Raw genomic sequence first — 23,363 nt, forward strand, 5'->3', positions numbered from 1 at the left:
CCCTTAGCACCAACAAATCCTCGAGCCGATAGCCACCAGCCAGTCAGTCAGGCAGAGTAGTGTAGTGTAGGCATTCATTCCCAGGTATTCCCAACACCCAACACGATCAAGATTCATCCATGACTAGAACCCGTAGAGAGTGTTTCCCATCTATGCTGGTTAACATCTCTTATCAAGTCAAATATAGAGAGAGAGGGGGGGGAGGAAGGACGAGGTTTCTGAAACACAGCATCGTAGATAAAAAAAAAAAGGAAGACAAATCGGTAATACATTGAAATCAGGATTCCTATCATATCTCACTCACCCACGTACCTGGTGTACAGCATATACCACCTTCAGGTCCTGATATTAGCATGTGTTTATTCCGTCCGCAGGTGCAGTGCAGTGCATATATGTACATGCACACAAGACCAAATATCTACCACCTCGGATAACAACGTTGCGCAAAGTAGTAGGGCGGACGGGTGAGGTGGAGAAGAAGAAGAAGAAGAAGAAAAGGGGAACACGCACATCTCGAGAGGTAACGACCTAGATTGTCATTATTAGTTCTGGAAGTAAAACATATCATCATGTCATACATAACAACATATAGAAAATATATGTAGAGGAGGGGGGGGGCAAAGAAAAACAACAACAAACCTTCCGATCCCTCAACGGAGTCTGCGACGACTCTAGAACAAGGACAACGTGCTTGAGGATCTGTTGCAAGGCAGTGAATCAAAAGTTTAGCATCCATAATCTCCCCAAGAACCCAGATGGATGCAGGCACCACTAGGTAGGTAGGTATGCGTTCTCCTAACCTCCTTTAAACGATCCCGCAGCACGGCGCGGATCTCGGCGTAGATTTCTTTCTTGATGCGGACGACGCCGCCGCGACGGGCTAGGCGGCTATTTGTTTAGAGATATGATGGGATCAGTACGAGAAGCTCTTTTTTTTTTCTTTTTTTTTTTCCAGCTAATACTACTGGATCTGAAACAAGAAAGGCACTGACCGGATTGCAGGACGGGCTGGCAAGTCGTGAATAAGAAGAAGAAGAAGAAGAAGAGAGCGTTCGGTTCGGGTTTGCGAGGGGAAGAAGAGGCGCGACGTGACTTACTGACTCCTTCGATGTTGTCTCGGAGTTTCCTGGAAAGCGTTGGTGGGGGGGGTTTGTTCGGATAGGAGTAGATGGTATGCTCACCTGAACCGACGGCCGGAATTGACAGGTGTGAAATAGGCAGACGGGAGGCGGGCCATTGGATGAGGGTCGAGATGGTATCTAAAGTGTAGAGGAGGGTGGTTGGATAGTGGTTTTGGTATGGGCATGGCATGGCATGACAAAAGAGAGTGCGTATCGAGAAAGAGGCAGGTTACTACGTGTAGATGGGTAGGCAGAACACCAAAGAAATTCAATCAACACTATTGAGTCTACTCAGTGAATCCCGTGTTACTCTGGGTGATACTTGGCGGGTCAGATTTAACCCTAAAACGAGCGCATGGAGGTATTATATAAATAGCATTAACACTGTATAAATAATGCAGGCATTAGAGAGGGGTTATGTGGGTGTGAATCAGCAGCATCATCATGGGCAAATAAATATATCGGGCCATCATCAAAACGCCTACGACTAGTCCCGGGAAAATGCTCGATGTACGGAAAAGCATTAAGAAATGAACGTAGCCTCGGAAAACATGTATCCTTCTTCGGAGTATTCGGTATCGCCAATCTTGAGTTTCAGCGTAAGCTTTTCTTGGGGCGAGAACTACGTCCGTTAGCATGGTACTTGCTGAGGTCAGGAGATGATGACATACCTGGAAGATGTACGGCCGTGTGCCTGCAACACTACCAGCAATGGTTTTAATAAAGCCGGGAACCTCGGCCATAACATCGATACGGTCAAGTCTGGGGCCGAGTGGGCCGTTGATCTCGGCTACAACCTCTTGCTGGTCCTTGGTCTTGCCGTTCCATTCCCATTTGATAGCCGTGGGCTCGGGCCAGTCACTTTCCTTGTCTTGGGATGCTCCTGTATGAGTAGCCGTATTGCCGGTGCCAGCATAAATGATTTCTCCATCTTTAACAATTCCGCCAACGTTGACGATGGTTGATCCGTAAGATGGGGGTGTTGTGTACTCCATCATGATGGCGGAGAATGAAGGGGTCTGAAAGTTGATAAAGTTCCAGCGAGCGGCTACAGTCTGTCAGAGTCTTGTCGCTCTTCGATGTCCAGGAAGAAATCACTCACCCGCATGGTGGGGCTTCATGCCCTGGAGCGCTTGGCTGAACATGGCCCGACCCTTGAGATCGTAGACCTTCTCCTTCGTAGTGATAGTACCCTCAACAGTGCATCGAGGCCAGAACGCATGGCGCATAGAGCCCCATGGGTTCTCCGGGTCTGTGCCGAAGTATGTGGTGCCGTCCTTTCCGATGGCAAAACCAGGGCAGGTGCGGGTGAAAGTCAGGTTCACCAGACAGTCATCATTCACTGCTGACTTCAGGGTATAAGCATCGCCCTCCTCGTTGAGGGCCAAGGAGATGTTATCTGCTGCAAAGGAAAGCATGCTCTCATCGAACATGTAATTGGACAAGGGGTCTGAGAACCAGATGTGGGGACCATCGCCGCTGAGGTTGTAGATCTTGGTATTGAATTGAGCGGTCGTATGAATACCTCTATTATGGAGGGAAAGGTTAGATTAGATCATTAATGCGCAGGACGGATACCATGCAGGTACAGAAAAGGGTTTGAGGTCAAGGGGAGGAGGGGCGGGGGAGGGGGGGGTGGACTGACGCGATGTTACTGTAGATGATTTGAACAAAGACCAAGGTGCCATTGTCGGCCATGATGTAGAAGGTCTGAGTCTCTACATTGGTGTAAGAATAAGCGCGCCACCGCAGATGTTCCTTGGTGAGTTCAGTGTAAGGAGCATCGTCAGTCTGCTGGGTGCCAACGGGCCGGATGGCGCCAGGGCCATAGATCGGTTCTTGGGTTCCTGCAACGGAGGCGAGGCTATATGCGGGATCATTGATTAGCGAAGGAACAGGGGGGTCATCAAGGAGGGGAAATCAAAGACAAAGCTCGAAGAAGAAAAAGGGGGGGGGGGGGGGGGGGGGCTTACGTAGACTTGAGCCAGTTCATGATGGGCAGATAGGAGGTGAGGTGTTGGAGGGAAGATCAAAGCAACGGAGAGAAGAGGAGGTGAAGGGAGGAAATCGATAGCGCGCGGGGCCCAAAGGGGGGTTGGTCTGATGTCAATACTGGACCTTCTTTTATGACTATGGGGAGGTGAGAGATATTTCTATATGGGGTAGCTAGGAACTGCTCATCCAAGGGAACAAGACGACGACGAAGAGGAGAGAAAGAAATCTAGAACTACATACAATTCCTGTCATCCACTGTTGAGCCTGAGGCTGCGGCAAAATAATAAATAATAATGACGTCCAGCACTTTTTGTTTGGGCCTGAGGAAGACAATTTCGCTTGTTGGTCTGGATCCTCCCCAAAAGAGCAAGAAACTCCGGTCCCGAATCCAGGCCGTCTTCCGTCCTCCGAAAATATTGGGATCAGTTCGAGAGGAAGCTGTTTTGATGTTGGATAAATAACCCACATTCTCTCAAAGTTCCCCTCCCATCATGGCGAAAAAAGCATTGGCCAAGGACCAGATCGTGAAGCTCATTGTGGGAGCCGGTCAAGCCAGTCCCAGTCCCCCTGTTGGTCCAGCTCTGGGAAGTAAAGGTGTGAAGAGTATGGATTTTTGCAAGGTATGCATGCCACCACCACATTGCAATTCGACGAGGAAGCAATAGAATGAATATAATCACTAACACCCCCACAGGAATTCAATGCTAGAACAGCTCACATCAACACCGGCGTCCCCATTCCCGCCCGCGTCACCGTCCGTCCCGACCGTTCCTTTACATTCGACCTCCGCACTCCCACTACGACCTGGCTGCTCCTTCAGGCTGCCAACGTGGAACCTCGCAAGAACCGAATCCGTGGCGCCATGAAACCCGGACACGAGACAATTGGCAATATTTCCCTGAAGCACGTTTATGAGATTGCCAAGATCAAACAGTCCGAGACGAGGTTATCAGGGTTGAGTCTGCCAGGACTTTGCAAGAGTGTCATTGCACAGGCCAAGTCGATTGGCATTCAGGTCCTTCCTTGAAAAGGGAAGATACCTCTGGTTGAGTAGGCTTTGTTCAATTGTATCGTTTGCACTGTGAAGCCATTTGTTTGGATTACGTATTGGCGTTTTCGGAGATGGGTCTGTTATAATATATATGTACTATAGGCATTGCATGAGATCGAAAGCGCTCGCTGGGTCCAAGTATATGGGCCGAATCTTTCTTTTATTGATCTTGAGATATGGTGTAGAAGCAGATCTACTACCGCTCCTTTCCTTGATAAGGGTGAAGGTCAAGTTACACTTATATCAGCATCACTGGCTGGATAGGTAATTAAGGGTAGGCAAGGGGGGAGACAGCAACACCACTCAACTCCTGAGTTCTGATGCAGCGTTGTCAGATTCCACCGCCGAGCAGCCAAGACAATGTTGGTATGACTTCATTTTCCGTCTGACTTCCCAGCGGCAATGGTAACTGGGGATCAGCAGTACGATTTTTCCAGGTATTGTCTGTCCCAAACCGGGGTTCGAGGGACCAGACCAGCAGAATTTGGTATGCTCGGCAAAAATGAGGGGAGGATTAGGGGGGAAGTTTCGCTTGGCGAGGGGATACACTCTGTATCGGTACGCAATCGCTCAATAGTTGTATGCGTAGAGAGAGAAAATAAAGACTTGATCATATGGGGTTCTCTATAGGTCATAACAACCGATAGTCAATAATGATACATTCGGATAGGTATCATAAACTAGGTGTAGGTAATCTTCCAGAAGATGTCCTTGAAATATTCGGAATGCAAGGAGAGGATGAAACCATCTGGCAACGGATCGGCTGGTTCTGGAAATCCTCTCCCTCTCTCTCTCAGAGAATCTGGAGTCCCGTCCCGGATTTGACCCACGGATTTATTGTATCTACAATTACAAACGGGTACTATCCTCTACAAAGAATAATATGGGTTCTCCGTCTTATCCAGGTTGGAATAGGATTAAGAATGAAGATTATTATATCTCAGGATTATCCCACCTGATCTTCCCAGGTTCAATGCATGTATTACTCTAAACAAACCCAGGTCCAGAAGAATCTAGCGGGGTAAAATGACTACTTGTTAGACCGGCAAGTCGGCAAGTGATTCATCATTCTTCGAAAACTATAGTTAGAAAAGGGTATATTACAGAGTACAAAGCATGGTTTTCGAGAAAGCTAAGAATTATTCTCATAGTTGACCGTATGATTTTGATTTGATCAGTATAGATACAAAAATACAGGCTCCGTAAGATTCCGGTTTGTGGAAATGTTGCCCTTCCCAAGTCCAATCTTTCAAGCACTGCAAAGCACGGGCTGAACTTTGAGGTCTTTTTTAGTAACTTTACATTGATCATTTTTTATAGTGAACTACTATTCTTGTTTTCTCCTTTCTTCTCCTCTTCTTCTCTTTATCATCATCATCATCATCATTAACTATCATTATCATTATCATTGTTATTATCCTCTTTGTACCCTTGTCTTATTATTGGATACTCCGTCCAGTCACCCTTTTAGCCTCTGGCTACTACTACTTCGAGTCAGCCTTCGTTCTCGCCGCTATTGCCGCCGCTTGTTTTCTGCTCCCAACCTGGATTATTACCACTGCACCTGCTTCTCTCCAATCTCTTCTTTCTCCTACTCCAACTCCTCTGCCTCTTCTCTCTTCTCTCTTCTCTCTTCTCTTCTTCTCTTTCACCTTACTTCCTCCTCTTCCACCCCTTCCACTTCTTCTCCCCATAAGGAGGCTTCCCGACCGTTCACCTGCTTACCATCACCTTCCCTGTTTACGGAAACCCGGTGGGCCGACTTTCTTCCGTCCATCCTTCCCGCCGCCTTCGAAGCTTCCGGGCCGTTGTGAGTAACAGCTGTGAGTAACAGCAGCGACGGGTCTGGAAAGATTTGCTCCGTCCTGCATACGAAATCCTCCGTCCATTTACACCCTGTTCCACCCCTGCTCGCCTTCTGCACCCCAAAGAAAACTTTTTACATGGGGATTATTCGCGCCTCTTAATTTTATTTAATTTTCTTTTCTTTTCTTTTTTTTTCGTTTTCTATTGTCGTCGCTTCGATTGTTGAGCAGTATCCTCTTCGAACCCCCATTCATCCTTGGGAGGGGTATGCGTCCCACCCGATGGTTCTGGCCAGTATGACGTCTGAAGCAACCGACTCTCCCGATGTCCAAATTCCCACAGAACTAGGTGAGCAATTTATTTCCTCCTAATCCGGAAGCACTTTCTTATACGATATTCCCATTTTCTAGGAAACGAACTGCCCCCGAATTCAGCCCTAATAATGCCCGCTGGACAAGACCCTGAATCCATCGACGCCGATGGCAAACCCAAGTCCCATCCGGGGCAGGTCCGGTTTTCCACGGTGACTGAGGAGATTGAACCAACGGAGTCATCAGGTTCAAACAAACATCCTGATCAAGATCAGAAGCAGGAGGAAGACATTCGATCTCTCGCGGCTTCCCTTCAAAAGTCCCAGTTACAGGAATCCAGACTATGCAACTTTTCATATGACCCTGTCTCTCTTCCATCATCAAGGGTATGTATCTTGGTTCGCCGAATCATAAAGCACCAGCTGATCATTGTGTCTCTTTTAGGTCGCATCTCAAGATTCAAGCGATCGCAGTGCGCGAGGATTTAATGGATCTGGTTTGCAGTCTCCCCATGCCTCCCCGCCAGTATCCGCAATGCAATCGCCTCCCCTGACACCTGCGGCCACCCATTCACGTGAATCCAAAGCTAATGATGCTTCTTCAACTTCGACGATGGTAGAAAGGGGTGGACTACAACCCGCGGCCATTACACCAGCCGCTTCTCCACCCACCGAGTCCGTATCAAAGAACGCAGTGGCCCAGAGCGCGCCCACCTCCCGTCCTTCTTCAACTGAGCATCTGTCAAAGCAAAACGACGTCGCCCATATTACTTCCCATCCGGTAAATGGAGCACGCCATCGGGCCCAATTTTTCATCGGGCCCCCAGTCGATGCCAGCTCTCAAGAAGAGAGTCCTCCCCCCACTCCCAGAACCGAACCCGAAAGCTACACTCCTCCTGGTACCATTACCCCAATTGGAGAACCTAATGACCCCTATGCACGGAGCAAGCGGCCCCCACAGTCGAAGAATCTATCGCAACTGGATCAAAGATTCATCTTCGGAGGTCGAGATCTGAAGCGTCGAAGCGATCGCTCTTCCACATTCTCTCGCCCTGGAACCGCCCGCTCTTCTAGTACTACAGACTTGAAATCCAGCGACAGGCGCGGTGGTATCTTTGGTAGCAAGAAGGATTTACGACAGCCAGATTCGGATGGTAAATCTCATGGCCACATGTCGGAACTCAAGCGATTCTTCAAGATGGGCCACAAGCACAAGCGCGGAGAATCCCCCACATCATTCCCCAAGAAATCCAGCCGTTCTTCCGGAAAGAGTACCCCATATCAAATGGCCCCCGACAATGTGCCATTTGCGGATGACCACGGCCTCAATTCCAAGTATGGGAAGCTCGGGAGGGTTCTGGGCTCGGGAGCCGGGGGTTCCGTCCGGTTGCTTAAACGTAACAGTGACGGGGTAACATTTGCCGTGAAGCAGTTCAGAGAACGGCATTCGTGGGAAACGATGAAAGAATACTCAAAAAAGGTGACTGCTGAATTCTGTATCGGGTCCACTCTTCATCACGGCAACATCATTGAAACGCTGGATATCATCCAAGAAGGAACTCACTGGTATGAAGTCATGGAATACGCGCCTTTCGACCTGTTCGCAATTGTCATGACCGGGAAAATGGTCAAAGACGAAATTGCGTGCGCATTCAAACAAATCCTTAGTGGTGTGGCATACTTGCACGGGATGGGTCTGGCGCATCGGGATCTGAAGCTCGACAACGTGGTTGTTAACGAGCATGGTATCATGAAGCTCATTGACTTTGGAAGTGCGGTGGTTTTCCGATATCCTTTTGAGAACGACATTGTCCCTGCATCGGGTAAGCTAAAATCTAACGTCCTAGTTTCTTCATGGTCTCGACTGACAAGTTCATCAGGAATCGTCGGTTCCGATCCGTATCTAGCGCCAGAGGTATACGATGAAAAGAAATACGACCCCCGTCCAACAGATATCTGGTCCCTAGCTATCATCTTCTGCTGCATGAGCTTGCGCAGGTTCCCCTGGAAACAACCCAGGGTCAGCGATAACTCTTACAGACTTTTTGTCTCCACGCCAACCCCGGGCACTCCAGTACCTGACGCTGACCCTAAGCGACACCGCACCGTTAAGTCAGCGCCTGATCTAACCTCAGCTGCCCGCGAGGATCGATATGTATCGTCTCCGACGGATGCGAACGGCGCATCAGACAACCCGCAATTACCCAACGGTCACAATGAGCCACCAAAGAGTCCAGTCAAGCCAGAGATTAACAACCTGGAGGAAAACCGCCCACCAGAAAGCCCACAAGAGAAACAGGAGAAAACAACAAGTAATACCACTACCATCGATCACAAAGTTGCCCCCCACAAACCCACGCGAACTACAAGCAAAGAGGCACCTCCACTTCCTGCCTCGGCGCATTCCGCAGGACAACGCCAGGAGGTCATTAAGGGCCCTTGGAGATTGCTTCGACTTCTCCCCCGTGAGAGCCGCTATATCATCGGCCGCATGCTCAAAGTGAGCGTCAAAGATCGAGCAAATCTCGAAGAAGTCCTCACGGACGAATGGATTCGGAATATCAAAGCGTGCCAGCAAGAGGTATCCGGAGAGGTGATCAAAGCCTCGGGCCATACGCACGTCTTGGAGCCTCCCTCGCCTAGCGTACCTGTTGCTAGCAAGGCCAAATGAACTCTCCTCCGGCCTATTGTGTACAAATGTTCATACGGGAAAAGCTATTTTCATTGCGCATTTCTAGGTGCATGGCACTTGTCTTATAACGCTCATTCCCCCCCCCCCCCCCCCGATTCCCTACTCTACTGCTCTATCCAGTTCAAGTAGACTAGTGTGTCTTTACGGCTTATTTTTCTCTCATTCCCCCCGGCGGCGGATGTTGTTTCTTCTTTCAGTGGTGTCTAATATGTGAGTGAGGTGCCTTGTTTATATTCGTCCTGCCTCGACTGCTTAATTTTTGTCTGCCTCTTCAATCGTTGTCAAGACACCGCTATTTTCTACGTTACGGTTACGGTTCTGCTCTGGATAAACGCAATATCCCTCCATGGCTCCTTCAGCCCATCCACAGACCACAAGGTTGCTTCTATAGAGGGATGTAGGATGCTTTCATGTTTTTAGTACATTCCCTGGTCTGCAGATAATACAGATGATACATTTAAGAATCCGAGGTCATGTAGACTGTCCCTGTAGTGTAAATTCCAGTTAAAACGTCTTCATATCAGCCCGGTCAAGCCAACATGTTGCGATAACGGGATCGGTAGAGATAAGTGGAGTTCGGATAAAATGTGATGACCCGAAAATGCTTCATCCATCCGCTCGTTGGGGAAGATTATCTCCCTCTTCCTCCCCTCCGCCCCCTCCCCCGTTCTTCTTTGTTTCTCCTCTTCTTATGAGCTTCTCTTTGAATTCTCAGCATGTTTTATTAAAAGGATCGTGACTTTCTTTTCTAGCTGTACTGTCTTTGATATCCCTCAACACACCATGGTTGAGTCACGAGATCAAGAGCCATTGGTTTCCTCTCTTTGGACCAGGTCCCTAATTGTATGTGGAAATGGAAATGCCTCCTCTCCTTGTTGCCCTTTTTTTTTTTTTTTTACCCCCGTTATTATCAGCTAACTCAAGTTATGCCTAGTCCGGTGCCATCGCCGGCCTCACAGTCGACTGTTCCCTGTATCCCTTGGACACCATCAAAACCCGTCTCCAGAAGGCCAGACACCACGGTCCCTCGGTGCCCTCCCCAAGTCTCTCCCTCAAACAAACCATCCGCGGCATCTACGCCGGTCTCCCCTCTGTCCTTCTGGGCTCCGCTCCCTCCGCCGCCTCATTCTTCATTGTCTACGATGGCGTGAAACGAACGCTTCTCGCGTCGTCGTCGGCGTCGTCGTCGGAGTCTCCGTCCCACACCCGCACCCATGTCTTCCTCACACAATCCCTTGCCTCGTCGATGGGCGAGATCGCCGCCTGTGCAGTCCGCGTCCCGACGGAGGTCGTCAAGCAGCGAGCCCAAGCTGGTCTCTTCGGTGGCTCCAGCCTGCTTGCGTTCAAGGATATCTTGGCGCACCGACATCCGGATCCTTCAACTGGCGCAAAGAGAGGGTATGGGCAAGTTTTCAGGGAGCTGTATCGAGGCGCAGGGATCACGATTGCGCGGGAGATTCCATTCACGGTGTTACAATTTACGATGTGGGAGTCGATGAAGGAGGCTTATGCGCAGCGGGTGCTGCGAGCTCCGTCCGAGGTTTCCGGTGCTGGTGTTGTGGCTGCGCAGGTGCCGGCGTCGACGAGTGCGATGTTTGGAAGTATTGCGGGTGCGATTGCGGCGGGGTTGACTACGCCCTTGGATGTTATTAAGACCCGGGTGATGCTAGCTCGTCGTGGGGAGGGCGGCAAGGCGGGTGTACGGGTGAAGGATATCGTGCAGGAGATTTCGAAAGAAGGGGTTGGGGCCTTTTTCAGAGGGATTGGACCCCGCGTGGCCTGGATTGGCATTGGGGGAGCGGTCTTCTTGGGCAGTTATCAGTGGGCGTGGAATACCTTGGAGAGAAGATCCCAGGAGGAGTAGATGGCTAGTAATACTGGGCTATATATGTACATATATATTATATTGTATTGTATTGTATTGTATTCATAGAGGGGATTCATGCAAGATAGAAATTAGCGGTCATAGACGAGGGTTTCATTATGGGATATCTATCTACTTCACCTCCTTACATGTAACTATATATATACGGAGTACGCTTTTTTTTTTGGTCAGTTCAGATTCTATAGGGTGTATCTGGATGGCTTCTCAGTCAGTATCTTATCTAGTGTCAGCCAAGTCCCAATTATTAAATCCATCCCGCTTTCTCTCTCCGCTTCCTCCTCCTCCTCCTCCATCTCTTCCTCTCTGGTCCTGTCTAGTGCTTGCGTCTCTTGTATTCTTTGTTATTTAATTCCGTTTTTACCTTCAATAATAATAATTTGGGTGTACATCCTACTGGAGGCATGTTCATCTGGTCTACGTGAGCGATCGCCCCTCTCAACCTCCGCATCTATTGTTTCCTCCGCACTTCCACATCATTCCACCCGCTCGCTGTTCATTGATTCCGCTGGATGGCCCGCAAGCCAAGTCATCAAAGGGTCACCTATGGTATGTCCTCCTATTTAATCAATTGCCTTCCTCGATTCCCGCCTATTTGCTTCCCTTGTCTCCCCGGTTGCGACCTCTCCGCGCCTTCTTTGGATGCCTACATGAATCGATCTGCAGCTCACCTCGGCGTCTTCTCCAAGTGCTCCCTCTACCTGACGCCCCTGGCGGTCATCGACTCGGCGTTAATGGCCTAGAAATCGATACGGAGAATTCTATTCTGTGAGCATTGCCTCTTTTTTCCCCTCCTTGAAGTCTCCCTCGCAGGAGCCAAGGGTTCAAAGTCACCATACGTCGCTGTTAGCCAGCCTCTAACCCAAGTCTTTTGAAAACAAACAAAAGGTATTCAGCTGGTCGCGATGGTGTAGTCTGTTCATGGGACCTTGATCTCCCCTCTCTGGGCTCCTCCTCTTCCTCCTCAAAACCTGGCCCAACAAAGTTTCGAAACCAGGTTCAAGCGCATAGCCATTGGATCAACGACATTGTCTTGACCCAGAACAACTCCGCCCTCGTATCTGCCTCCTCCGATACTACCGTGAGGCTTTGGCGCCCTCACTCCGAATCTACACAAGTCCCAGAGCCGATCGGTAAACACTCTGATTACGTTAAATCTCTCGCCACACCGGGGAGCCATTCAACATGGGTTGCATCGGGTGGTCTAGATCACAGGCTTTATTTGTGGGATTTGAATGGCGGAGGAGAAGTGCTCAGCATTGACGCCTGTGGAGGAGATGGCACGGCCAAGGGCTCGGTATATGCTTTGGGTGCTGTATCCTCCGTCCTCGCCAGTGGTGGTCCGGAAAGCGTGGTTAGAGTTTGGGATCCCAAGTCCGGGAAATTAATCACCAAATTTGTCGGACACACAGACAACATTCGGGATATTCTAATTAACCGGGATGGTGATACCATTATGACCGCCTCCTCTGACCAGACGGTTAAGATCTGGTCATTGACGGCTGGAAGATGCATGCACACTTTGACGATGCACAACGACAGCGTCTGGTCACTATACTCGAACCACCCACAACTTTCAGTATTCTACTCCAGTGATCGATCTGGCCTCGTCGCTAAGACAGATACAAGGCATGCCTCAGATATCGAGCAGGGTATTTGCGTTGCAGCCCTTCAAGAACACGAGGGTGTGGTCAATGTCGTGGCGGCTGGCGAGTATATCTGGACTGCCACTCCAAAATCCAGTATAAACCGCTGGAGGGATATTGACACCACGGCTCAGGTCGATGCTCCAAGAGTGCAGGCCGCAGAATCGGAAGGGAAGGAGAAGTCACCGCCCAAAGAGAGCTCCAAAAATATACCGTATGAGTCGCTTTTACTGCTTTCGAATACATCCACATTTCCCAGCTCGCGGCTGCCGGAGGGCGTTTTGGCATTGCGCTCGGCTGCCAGTGGGCAACCGTCAACCCCTGGGTCCAATATGGAGGAAGATCTGGAACCCACGCTGCCGGTTCACTCTCTTCCCGAGGAAACCATCGAGGGCCAGCATGGATTGATCAAATCTTTCCTCTTGAATGATCGAAAACGGACATTAACACAGGATTCAGCGGGCGAGGTTGTCTTGTGGGATCTTCTTAAGGTAGTTACCTGCAATCTGTCTCTGGATATTGGTGAACCTTTACTGATCGTCGTTCCAGTGTGTGCCTATTAAGTCGTTTGGCAAACGTCATATCGATGACGTTGCTTCCGAGGTCAATACCACTGAGAGCATTGCGCATTGGTGTACGGTTGATATTCGAACGGGAAGGTTGTCAGTAATATTGGAGCCGGGACGATGTTTTGATGCGGAAATTTACGCAGATGAAGCTGACCTACCGGATTACTCCCAAATCCGCGAGGATCAAAGAGGTACGTTACCCATAATTGCTACATTCTAAATTTCGATCTCTTCTAACTATCAATTAGTAAACTTGGGGAAATGGGTTCTACGGTGGCTGTTTGCCTCGCTCGTCGACGAGCAGGTTAGACGTGATTCTGAATACCGCACCACAGCGATAGCAAGAGCAGAGGAAACTGCTAAATCTAATAGCACATCCGCACCAGTGGACATACCATTTTCGAAGACATTAACCACGCCCTCCGATTTTCTAGCATCAATGCGCTCCGGTTATGATTCTCTTGGTAGCCCTGTGACGTCTGGTTTCGGTATTGGGCTTGCCACGACACCCGGATCTTTGGGATCAGCAATGCCCAGTCATGCCAACAATCATAACCTCATGGGCACATCTCCTGGAGAATCATCGGATTATCTGATGTCGCATCAAAGCACGGAAATACCGCGAAGCTCCGTCTCCGATAGATCAAGCGACTATTTCTCGTCGTCCCGGACCCAGGTTCTTTCCCTTGTAGAAACAGAGAAACCGTCAGCGACATCGGGGGAACAGACCCCCACGCCTCTTAATCAGACGCTAAACGAGCCTGATAAGGAGGAGCGCAAAAAGGGTGGTTCGCTTTTTGGAAAGAAATTCCGCATGGATTTCCCCAAGAAGCTCGGACGGACTTCGACCGAAGTCAAGCCCCAGATCCAAGAAGAAAAAGTGGAAGAATCTGATAAATCATCATTGAAGGAGGAGAAGGTCTTCGAGAGCAATCTTAGCGGCTTTATTGAGCGGACTCGTCACGAGTACGAGGAATTCCTCTCGGCTAATCCCGGGCAGCAGCCAGCAGTAGCGTTTACCCCAAGCGATGAAAGCGAAACCCCCGTGTTGAGTATACCAGGCCGCACGGCGGTTTTCATTCAAGAAGACTCTGAGGATTCGGCTGTGGCTTCGGATCTCTACAAAGGCAGCGTAGCCAGCATCAGCCAGGAGATTGATAAACTCGAGAAATCAATCCCATTATGGCTTGCTGATTTGCTGTTTAAGGTATTTCCGACCCTTCTCAGCTCAATCAGTGCCTCAAGGAAGGTTATTTTGTTCTAACACTTCACAGAACCAAATGCCCTTCAAAGAACCTGTTAAACTCGCGTTTACCCTCAAACCCTACGATGACCTCCTTCCACCCGTCATCAAGCCAGAGTCGTACGTCCGCTCGTCCCGACCATCATTTTTGAAGTCTACTCACTAACATCCGGACAAAAAGCTCCCTTGCAAATGGCAATCTAATAAACAACTCGCGCCTAAATGCTAACCGCATGCTCCGTGCGAAGAAGATCCTTGCTTACGTCTCAGAACGCATCGAGGACCAAACACCCGATGAGTCAGATGAGAATGCAATGAATCCGGAGGACTACTTGGAATTATACTGCCAAAAGACGGTTCGTACACTTCCCCTTTTACAGAGCCCCATTAGGAGATTACTAAGATCAACCAGCTCATCCCACCGAACATGACCCTCGCAACGATCCGCGCCCACCTCTGGCGCTCATCCGGCGATATGGTTCTTTACTACAAAGCCAACGGCAAGAAAGAGATCCGTGTCCCAGGAACCACCAAGGACAAAGACCAATACAGCCAATCCGCCGAAACCGGTTCTAACCAAACACAATCAGAGACTCAGCTAGGCAGAACCAGCATCCTAGATGGGGAAGATTCAAACACGCAGCAGCAGGGAAGTGTCCACTCTTCCGGCTCCGTACCGGTCTCGGTGAGCAATTCTTGATTTTATATAGGTTAGCGCCTAAGGAGTTGTGTGCGGTTGGTTAAATCAACCTCCCTGGCGTTTGTATGTCCCATTTACCGTCAGTTCTTGTGTCATTATGTTATGTGTTTGTGTGTCTTAAAGAGGTATGCATAGCCCAGCTATGCCCGCCCATCCAGCCGTTCTCTTATCTTGCTAAGGCCCTACGTGTGTATTTCTGGGGGTCGGGGGATTGTGCGTGTGGCTGTTCTGAATTATTGAACCTGCAAATTTGTTTTACTTAGCGATGAAACACCTACTCTTACTTCGGTGCTACTGTATATGTGGGCCTCTGTACATGTATATATGATATGATGTACTTGATTTCCATTTCATAGGTTTTCAACTGGGTGTGATAAATTCCTCTGACTCGTAATCAACGGTGATAAAGTGATGTACAATATATATACACAGACCTCAACCCAACCCTGCCTCTTAGTAGTAGTAGTAGTAGTAGTAGTAGTAATCATTCCAGGCTAATAGTTAGTTACTGATAGACTATTAGTTATCACAGAGTTCGCAGAGCAAGACGTATTATATTGATTCCGAGAGAAGGGAAGGAAAAGCAATGTTCCCCTCGTCACTGGTAATCAATTTGAGAACGCAAGGCCAGTAAATGAGGGCGCTGTGCAGGGCTGGCAACTAACTACACCTTGCCAGTTGGCTAGCCCAATACACTCATTCTAGAGAGTTGGTAGCGTGTACACGTCGAAAGGCCACTTTTCACTTGCAACAGATTAGTAGCGCAGAGTGTGGCTATTTGCCCACGAGACATATTTGCATGTCTACCTGTGAACCATTTGAAAGCTTGCATTTGTATTATTGTTTGGTTCTAAAATATAGTCCCATCCGGGTTATGTATTCGGGCGTCCGCTCGCTGGTGGATCTGGGAGATAGCAACCAAAACTGAGAAGCAGAATATTCTTGAATGTGTAAACCGATCTCTGGACGAGGAAGAAGAAATTCACCTCCCTCCTTCATTTCGCCTCAAAGGCCAGATTCAAAAGCGATGGCCAGGCTTCCGTTGAGGATCTTGATATCCTTCAAAACAAGCTGGAAGATTATGGTGAGCAAATGTCAAGGGCCTAGCAATATGGAAGTTAATATTTAGACGCCACAGCAATTCGAAATTATGTCGCAGTGATGATGGAAATAACAAAGAACGAAAAGATATATATATCGGAGCCCGATCACGTGTGCCGAACTTGCGAGCGGCACGTGTTAAAAACGTCGTCAACAACTCCCTCAGTATAAGATAAGGTCTGCAAGAACTCCGTGTTCCATGTAATATACATACATGGCAGGGTCGGGTCTCGCACGCTCTGCAAATGCAGCAGCTATCAATGGCCCTCAATTTCTCGAGGTCCTGCAGCGAACATGGCTCGAGTCGCGTCGGTTTTGGGCCGGCGGAGAAACCGCACCTATCCTTCCCCGGAAAATAGGTACTACTCAGCTTTAAAATCGAACTATGCGCAATTTATGTCCGAGTTCTAATCCAAATGATCAATAGGTCTTGCCGTCAGTGGAGGAGCTGACTCCATGGCTTTGGCATATCTATGCAAACAGTGGGAGAGAAATCACTCCCAGGACTTTGGTGATCGAGATGTCAGCGTCACAGCTTTCGTGGTCGATCACAAAGCTCGCAAGGAGAGTACGCAAGAAGCCAATACTGTTTCCCAATGGTTGTTGCAAATGGGTATGCTTAGCGACTCCCCAGTGGATATCTACAGTAAACAACATGACTGCTGACTTTTCTTTAGGCATAAAGACGCAAATTCTGGAGCTGGAGTGGCCACAGCAAAGCAGCGGTTCCTTATCTAATATAACTGCATTTGAGACGCACGCTCGCCGTCTACGCTTTCAAGCTCTCGGTAATGCATGCAGAGCACAGCAAATTGAAGTCCTTTTGATGGGCCACCACCAAGACGATAATGTCGAGACTACTCTTTGGAGGTTATGTTCCGGAGCCAGAGGCGCAGGTTTAGCTGGCATCCCCCCTGTGGCACGCATCCCAGAATGCCACGGGTTATATGGGGTCTCTGAGAGTGGATATACAGCCTTCATCCAGCCTGACAAGTTACTTGGACCCCGGTCACATAGCACTCACCAAATGGATGGGCACAACAACACCACAAACGAATCGAAAGCACACCAACAAAGAGCTGTCCCGATTTCAACAGGCGGGATCCTAATCTGTCGTCCTCTGCTTTCCTTCCCCAAAACCAGTCTTATCGCAACCTGTCACGCAAACAACGTCCAATTCGTCTCTGACCCAACCAACTTCGATCCAACGCTCACCCCTCGAAACGCCATCCGGAGTCTTCTCTCCTCCAACAAGTTCCCCAGAGCCCTCCAGAAGCCCTCCATCCTTTCCCTAGCTCAAAAAAGCCAAGACCTCATCAACGATTCTCGTCACCTCTCCAATAAACTCCTCCAGCAATGCAAACTCCTTGACCTCTCCCTCGCATCGGGATGCATTGCCATTCAATTCCCAAGCTCCTTCCCCAGCTCTTCTCAACCCTCCCCAGAATCCCTCCTAACAGCCACAACATTCTCTCATCCACCCCAAAATCCCACCCAACGCCTGCATCATATCCAATCCCTCACCCTCCGCCGCATCACAGAACTCATCTCTCCCTTTCCAGAGAACCACTTCCCCCTCCGCAGCTTCGAAAACTTCACATATAACGTCTTCCCAGCGACTCCCCCATCTAAATCCCAACCCCCAACCACCACCCCCTTTACCCTAGGCGGCGTTCTTTTCCAACCCCTCTCCTCTAAGAAATCACCCCCATCTCCATCCCACACTCCCTTCAAAGACGGACAACTCACACCTAACCACACAAATACATGGCTGCTCACCCGCCAACCATTCATGCGCCACCGCCATCCAATCCTATACTTCCCACCTCCACCTCCACCCTCCACCCCTAAACCATCTTCCAGTTTACCCTCCCCGCAGATAGAAGAACCGGCCTACACGCCCTGGAAGCTATGGGACAATCGGTACTGGTTCCGATTCGCAATCGTCCCCGCAGCACCCACTTCTTCTTCTTCTTCTTCTTCTTCTTCTTATACCTTTTCCCTGCCTGGGAAATCTCCAACACAGAACCACCACGCAAACCAGATATCCCAGACTATCATCCCACTTCTCGTACGCCCTTTGATGCAATCTGATCTGCAGATCCTTCGTCGGGCTATCGGGCCAGGGAAAAAGAAGAAGAAGAAGAAGAAGGGAAATATCCAATCAACCCAGCTTGCTGGGGAAATTGAAACGGCTGCTGCTGCTGCTGCTGCTGCTGCTGCTGCTGATGTAACTGCGTTCTTTGAATTGTTGGATCGAGAAGCTCCAGGCCAGTCTCGATTTACGATTCCAGTCGTTGCGGTTGACGGGTCGTTTGGTGGACTTGGGCAGAACTCGGACAGACCGGTGGGTTTGCCTACGATTGATTTATGGATGCCTCTGGCACAGCGTGGTGAGCCGGAGATTTCGCACACCAAGAAATTATACACGATAAAATGGGAGTGGAAGTATAAGATGATTGGCCTTGATTCTTTGGAATTGATGAGTTCTTTGTAAACTAATTATGTTATTTTAAGGAAGAAATGAAATCCAAGATGTTCAATGAACACATCTGAAGTTCCTATGATAAAACGCTGTTGAGGATGTAGACTGCCAAAATGAAAGGACCCATCAGACCAAGATGCATGAATGAAATGTGAGCCTGGTAGCTATGCGCTAAACTGTCATAGAAGAAAGAGTAAAAAATTTGGTAAACCCACTAACGGAGGGAAAAAAAAAAAAAAAAATACTGACGAAGGGAGATTGGAAGAGGTGATACCAATATTCTCCAAGCCCTAAGCACGGGACGCCGTCGCCACCAAAAACACTTGACAAAGAAAATAAAAGGAATACTCGTTTTCATGAACACATGTCCAGTTGGGAATGTCCTTAAATGCAGTGAAGTCGAGAATATTTAGAGAAATGTAAAAGGGGGGGGGGGAAGAAACCATGTTTCAAAGGCAAAGCTCGGGGAACCAGCCACGAAGCCTACTGGGGGCCCTTGAACTTGGAACATTGTAAGAGTTGAATCATTCGGCGCTGGCTCTCAGCAAGGCCACGGCAGCTTGTTGGGCACGAAGTCCACCAACTTCTCTCTTGAGCCTGAAATTCTCCTTTTTGAGTCTTCCAATCTCTTCCAAAGCCGAAGCCAACTGAGACTTCAGTGCCTCCTCCGCGGATCCAGATCGAACATCTCGCGCGACCTTACCCAATTCAGAATTAAACCGATCATAAAGGGCTTCATTCTCAGCACTCGCTTCACGATATAGCTCATCAAGTTTCTTAGCCCGCTTTTCGCTAACCACCAGGGAAGATTCAAGGTCCCGCTCTAGCGCAGAGGTCCGGCCACTGAGCTCACCTGAAAATGTTTCGAACGCGCGTTCAAGGCTGCGAATACGCGATGCTAGAGCTGCAGCACTTGTACTTGACGTAGGAATCTCATTTTCGGGGCTGTTGACAGTTTGGGCTGCATCTTTCTTGTGCGGCGACGGGGAGGGTTTCAACGCTTGTAGTTCCAGGCCAATAAGCTCCAACTCCTCCTGCAACCCCAACTGTGCAATGTTTTGAACCTTCTTCTCGCTGTGAAGACGATCCCGAAGCTGCTTATTTTATTAGCCATCATCCTCAAGGAAAGAAGAAGGTACTACTAATATCGTCGTGGAAAAAGAAAAAAAAAAAAAAAAGAGAGAGAGAGGGGAGAATAATTCATTACCTTTTGTGGACTTTGCATTCGTAATTTTTGCGGTTTAGGAAAGGAGGAGGAAGAGGATGGGCGTTTTACCTCCGAACCATTTACTTGGACTGGCCGTTCTTTTAGCCCAGGACCCTTAGACGAAGGGATACTGGGAGCCCGAGGTCGACGTTTAAGTTCTAAAACAGGTGACACAGATCCCTCAGGTTTCTTCTTCGGGGACCTTTCCGGCTGCGTGAATTTTGGATCAACATTCTCTTTCAGGCTGGGGGTGACTGGACGTATGGGCGACCGTCGATTAGGCGAAGCCACCCTCGGGGGGGAGCCACTCTTCAAAGGTGACGTACTGCGAGCAGTCGATCCTGAACCATGGCTAGTTTGTGGTCGAGCAGGTTTAGTCGGGGTCATGACATCGGGCCGAAGATGGCTAGAAGAAGATCCTGGGGTTGTAGGCCTTGGACCTTGGCTTGGGGATACTGTTGATGCGTCTGTGGATGCTGTTTCCGGCACTAGATCAGAAAGAGAGCTTCTCCGCTTGCGACGAACTCTGACCACGCCGTTTGTTGAGATTCCCCGGACCGATGATGATGACGGAGGCTCTTCCTGTGCGCTCCCTGGTCGTCGGAGTAGTTCCTGTGACGTGGACGCACCGGAACGATCGCGAGAACCGGGGCGTAATAGAGAACCCAGACTAGTATCAATATCGATAGATTTCGAGCGTAGCAAAGAACCCTTCGGTGTCCCCGGCTCTGATTCACTAGGACCACCCTTACTCTTGCTCAGGGTCCTCAAAATTGAGGATACCTTGCTTTCCCCTTCAGGCTTGGAGGTTTCCCGGTGTAAACTGAAGCCAAAGCGTTTCCGGAAAGAGGATGCGTTAGAGCTTACGGAGCCTGCAGTTTGCGAGGCGGATTTGGTCTGTTCTCCAGTCAAGATGCCTTCTAACGAGACCCCCCCTGGAATAAACTCATCAAAAAGGTTGTCAAAATCATCCACTAATCGATCCAAGAGAGAGATGTGCTGCATTGGGTCTCCTTTGATTGTTAAAACCTCGGCAAAGGCCGCTGTCAACGCACCTCGGTCCCCATCGCTACCAGAGGCGTCCAGTAATTCTGCCAGAAGGCGAATGAGAGACGCGAGCGCGCGGCGATTTTGGGGGCTCATGTCCGCAACGAACTTTCGAAAGTTTTCTTCAAAATCGCGGGGGAACATGGTGTCAAACTGGTTCTGGAGTAGTTTCAGCGACGGGGGGTCGATCACAGGGCCCATATGCTCTTTCCACGCGTTTTCCATGAACGTTTCGAATGCTACAAAAAGCGTATCAACTGCCACCTCTGCCGCGGCTTGAAGTCTTGCCGGGTCTTCTAGGAGAATATTGTACAGTTCATTGACTGAGGACCGGTCAACGTTTTCCCTCGCCCGAAGGCTCCGCCCCACAATATTGCCGCTGCGAGACTGAAGAGCAAGCACATAGGCTGCAAATGTTTGCTCTAGAACGCTAAATGTGTTGTCTGACCCTTTAGTAGGGGTTGTTCCAATCACGGAGATCTTGATTGGGGTCTGCTCTTTTCCAGGAAAGGAGGAGGGTAACGTATTGGATCGTGAAAGGTTAGCACGAGGGGGAGGAATCTTGGGAAATTCGCCCAGTAAGGCTGCTGAATTGGGGGGTTTGGCGCTTGCAGTACTGCTTTCCTTCGACGGACCTCCGCCCAACAGATTCGCAATAAGCTTTGAAGGTGATGGAGGACGAAACCCGCGAGGGGTCTTGAATTGAGTAATGAGATGGCTTGCCAGATAGCGGAGAATTTCGAAGTTGGAGTGAACCAGAGACTCAGTCATGTTCTTATTGCGAGAATCATGTAAGGGTTGGAGGATGTTGAGCACTACATTAGTTAGTCCCAAGTTCCCTTCATGAGTTGAGGTCCGCATTAGATCACTTACAGCGCTTGGAGAGCACAGGAACGAAACTCTCCACCGTTACAATATCTGAAGAGCTGGTACCAACTATCGAGTCCATGGTAATTCGGAACTGGTCTTCACTTGCAAGTGACACCGAAACAAAAACCTCCAGATCTGAATCATCGAGGGTTTTGGAGCAAACCGCCCTTGGTGCATCAAACACGACCCTAATCTTGGAAGAGCATGGCCGATTCATCCCGGCCGGTTCCCCATCCTCAAAAACACAAGCAAGGATACCCAGATTACCAACAGTGCCCGTGGGGCTCCGGAGAGACCATTTCCCGCTTTCTCTTTCCCCTTCAGAGAACCTGCCCTCAATCTTTGCCTTGACAATCTCCTCAATAATTCGAGTCGCACGACCGTCATACGTAGCAGTTAGCTCAAGCGCGAGGGGATCCACTGTCGTGTTTTGGTTCGGCTTTGAGTTCGCTGATGTGGGAGCTAGGAAGAGGATCCGGCCACAGGTGGATTGCATGCAACGTACAGTGTGAAGATCATACACTTGCACGACACGGAGGTCCGTAGAAGAGGGGAGCGGCACACCGCCAGCACTGGGAGCTGCCGACGCGGCATTGTCCAATTCTGCTAGTAAGCCACGCGCAGTCATTCTACTCCCAGGAATCTTTGACAATAGCGTAAGGCAGTTCTTGTATATAAGCATGATCCCGGGGCTTGAATCCACGGCAGGCGCGTCCAAATGGAAAGGGGGGGACAGCTCGTTGAAATCGACCGCTGTAATCAAACGGCCAGCCGGGAGAATGGTCGAGGGCCAGCCATCCACTAGCTCTTTTAATCTTCGGAAGCTTTGGTCATGGTTTGTGGAAGACGGATCGTCCAGTGAGCAAATGTCCTTGATGATATCGCGTGCTTTTAAGAGGGGGCGAACGGCGGGATGGATCAAAGGGAGGCTGCTTGTCATGGTATCAATTAGCAGGCTATAACGAGGAAGTCGCTGGACCGGCTCCATCAGCAGTGATCGAAGCTTCTGCTCCCCAGTCTCATAGACCCGTTTTGAGAAGCTCGAATTCTTATCCCTCATGAACGAGTTTAGAGTCTGGGTGAAGGCTGTATGGGTACGCATATAGTCCCCATAGGGCTGCGAGAAGCGAGGAAACCACTCCAGAAGTGCATTGGCAAATGCCACAGCGCCAATCGCGTCTCGCTCCTCTCCTAGGCTGCGTTGCGACGTGGAAGCGGGCAACTCGGTATCCACTGTGATATCATCGATAGCATCCCTTTCCGTTTCCTCGAGGACACGGCGGATAACCTCCAAAAACCCCATGTTTACATTGAAAATTTCATTCAGGCACGGCGGGAACAGCGTAGCTAAGTCAGACTCAGTAGGACTTGTACTCAATCCTGCTCTGCCCTGCGCTTTCGCGCGAAACTCTTCCGCGACTTCGCATACCAGGCTGTATAATTTGCTCACATATCTCTCTTCTGTATCTACCACCTCACACATGGTCAAGCGCAGAGACTGCTTTTGATTTTGGGAGAAAAATTTAGACCGGCTGACATTGGTGGGCTGGGAAGGGGCACGTTTCAGTCGCGAGGTTGGTAGGAACAGAGGCGCTCCCAGGGATTGTATGAGAGACGAATACTTCCCATAGTTAACAT

General features: G+C 49.5%; 6 protein-coding genes across 6 annotated transcripts; 4 read left to right on the forward strand and 2 right to left on the reverse strand.

Moving 5' to 3' along the window:
* Positions 1–44: 44 nt before the first annotated feature.
* P175DRAFT_0498565 (uncharacterized protein) lies at positions 45–914 on the reverse strand. The gene is made up of 3 exons (XM_040896534.1): positions 640–914; positions 511–528; positions 45–333 (listed from the first exon to the last, which is right to left on the reverse strand). The coding sequence occupies exons 1-3, from the start codon at positions 734–736 to the stop codon at positions 290–292; spliced, it is 159 nt and encodes a 52-aa protein (XP_040756854.1). The 5' UTR covers positions 737–914; the 3' UTR covers positions 45–289.
* A 537-nt stretch (positions 915–1,451) lies between these two features.
* Positions 1,452–3,200, reverse strand: P175DRAFT_079661 (survival factor 1 family protein). Its single transcript, XM_040901103.1, has 5 exons — positions 3,095–3,200; positions 2,767–2,985; positions 2,224–2,648; positions 1,793–2,169; positions 1,452–1,743 (listed from the first exon to the last, which is right to left on the reverse strand). The coding sequence occupies exons 1-5, from the start codon at positions 3,112–3,114 to the stop codon at positions 1,645–1,647; spliced, it is 1,140 nt and encodes a 379-aa protein (XP_040756855.1). The 5' UTR covers positions 3,115–3,200; the 3' UTR covers positions 1,452–1,644.
* A 407-nt stretch (positions 3,201–3,607) lies between these two features.
* On the forward strand, positions 3,608–4,143 carry P175DRAFT_0426498 (mitochondrial 54S ribosomal protein uL11m; the record flags this gene model as incomplete). Its single annotated transcript, XM_040893175.1, has 2 exons — positions 3,608–3,736; positions 3,811–4,143. 2 exons carry the CDS (start codon positions 3,608–3,610, stop codon positions 4,141–4,143), a joined length of 462 nt encoding a protein of 153 aa, XP_040756856.1.
* Positions 4,144–6,415: 2,272 nt separating this feature from the next.
* P175DRAFT_0506926 (WD repeat protein) lies at positions 6,416–15,015 on the forward strand (the record flags this gene model as incomplete). Its single annotated transcript, XM_040898231.1, has 14 exons — positions 6,416–6,670; positions 6,729–8,106; positions 8,164–8,927; positions 9,910–10,494; positions 10,546–10,835; positions 10,909–11,026; positions 11,382–11,406; positions 11,547–11,625; positions 11,746–12,994; positions 13,053–13,263; positions 13,321–14,279; positions 14,347–14,468; positions 14,497–14,671; positions 14,728–15,015. 14 exons carry the CDS (start codon positions 6,416–6,418, stop codon positions 15,013–15,015), a joined length of 6,498 nt encoding a protein of 2,165 aa, XP_040756857.1.
* A 1,304-nt stretch (positions 15,016–16,319) lies between these two features.
* On the forward strand, positions 16,320–18,613 carry P175DRAFT_0521224 (tRNA lysidine(34) synthetase; the record flags this gene model as incomplete). Its single annotated transcript, XM_040899185.1, has 3 exons — positions 16,320–16,475; positions 16,544–16,729; positions 16,794–18,613. The coding sequence occupies exons 1-3, from the start codon at positions 16,331–16,333 to the stop codon at positions 18,611–18,613; spliced, it is 2,151 nt and encodes a 716-aa protein (XP_040756858.1). The 5' UTR covers positions 16,320–16,330.
* Positions 18,614–19,781: 1,168 nt separating this feature from the next.
* Positions 19,782–21,428, forward strand: P175DRAFT_080038 (uncharacterized protein). The gene has a single exon (XM_040901104.1). The coding sequence runs from the start codon at positions 20,071–20,073 to the stop codon at positions 21,133–21,135; it is 1,065 nt and encodes a 354-aa protein (XP_040756859.1). The 5' UTR covers positions 19,782–20,070; the 3' UTR covers positions 21,136–21,428.
* The last annotated feature ends 1,935 nt before the right edge of the window (positions 21,429–23,363 follow it).

The sequence above is a fragment of the Aspergillus ochraceoroseus genome, assembly GCF_002846915.1.
Source record: "Aspergillus ochraceoroseus IBT 24754 chromosome Unknown P175scaffold_1, whole genome shotgun sequence".
NCBI lineage: Eukaryota > Fungi > Ascomycota > Eurotiomycetes > Eurotiales > Aspergillaceae > Aspergillus > Aspergillus ochraceoroseus.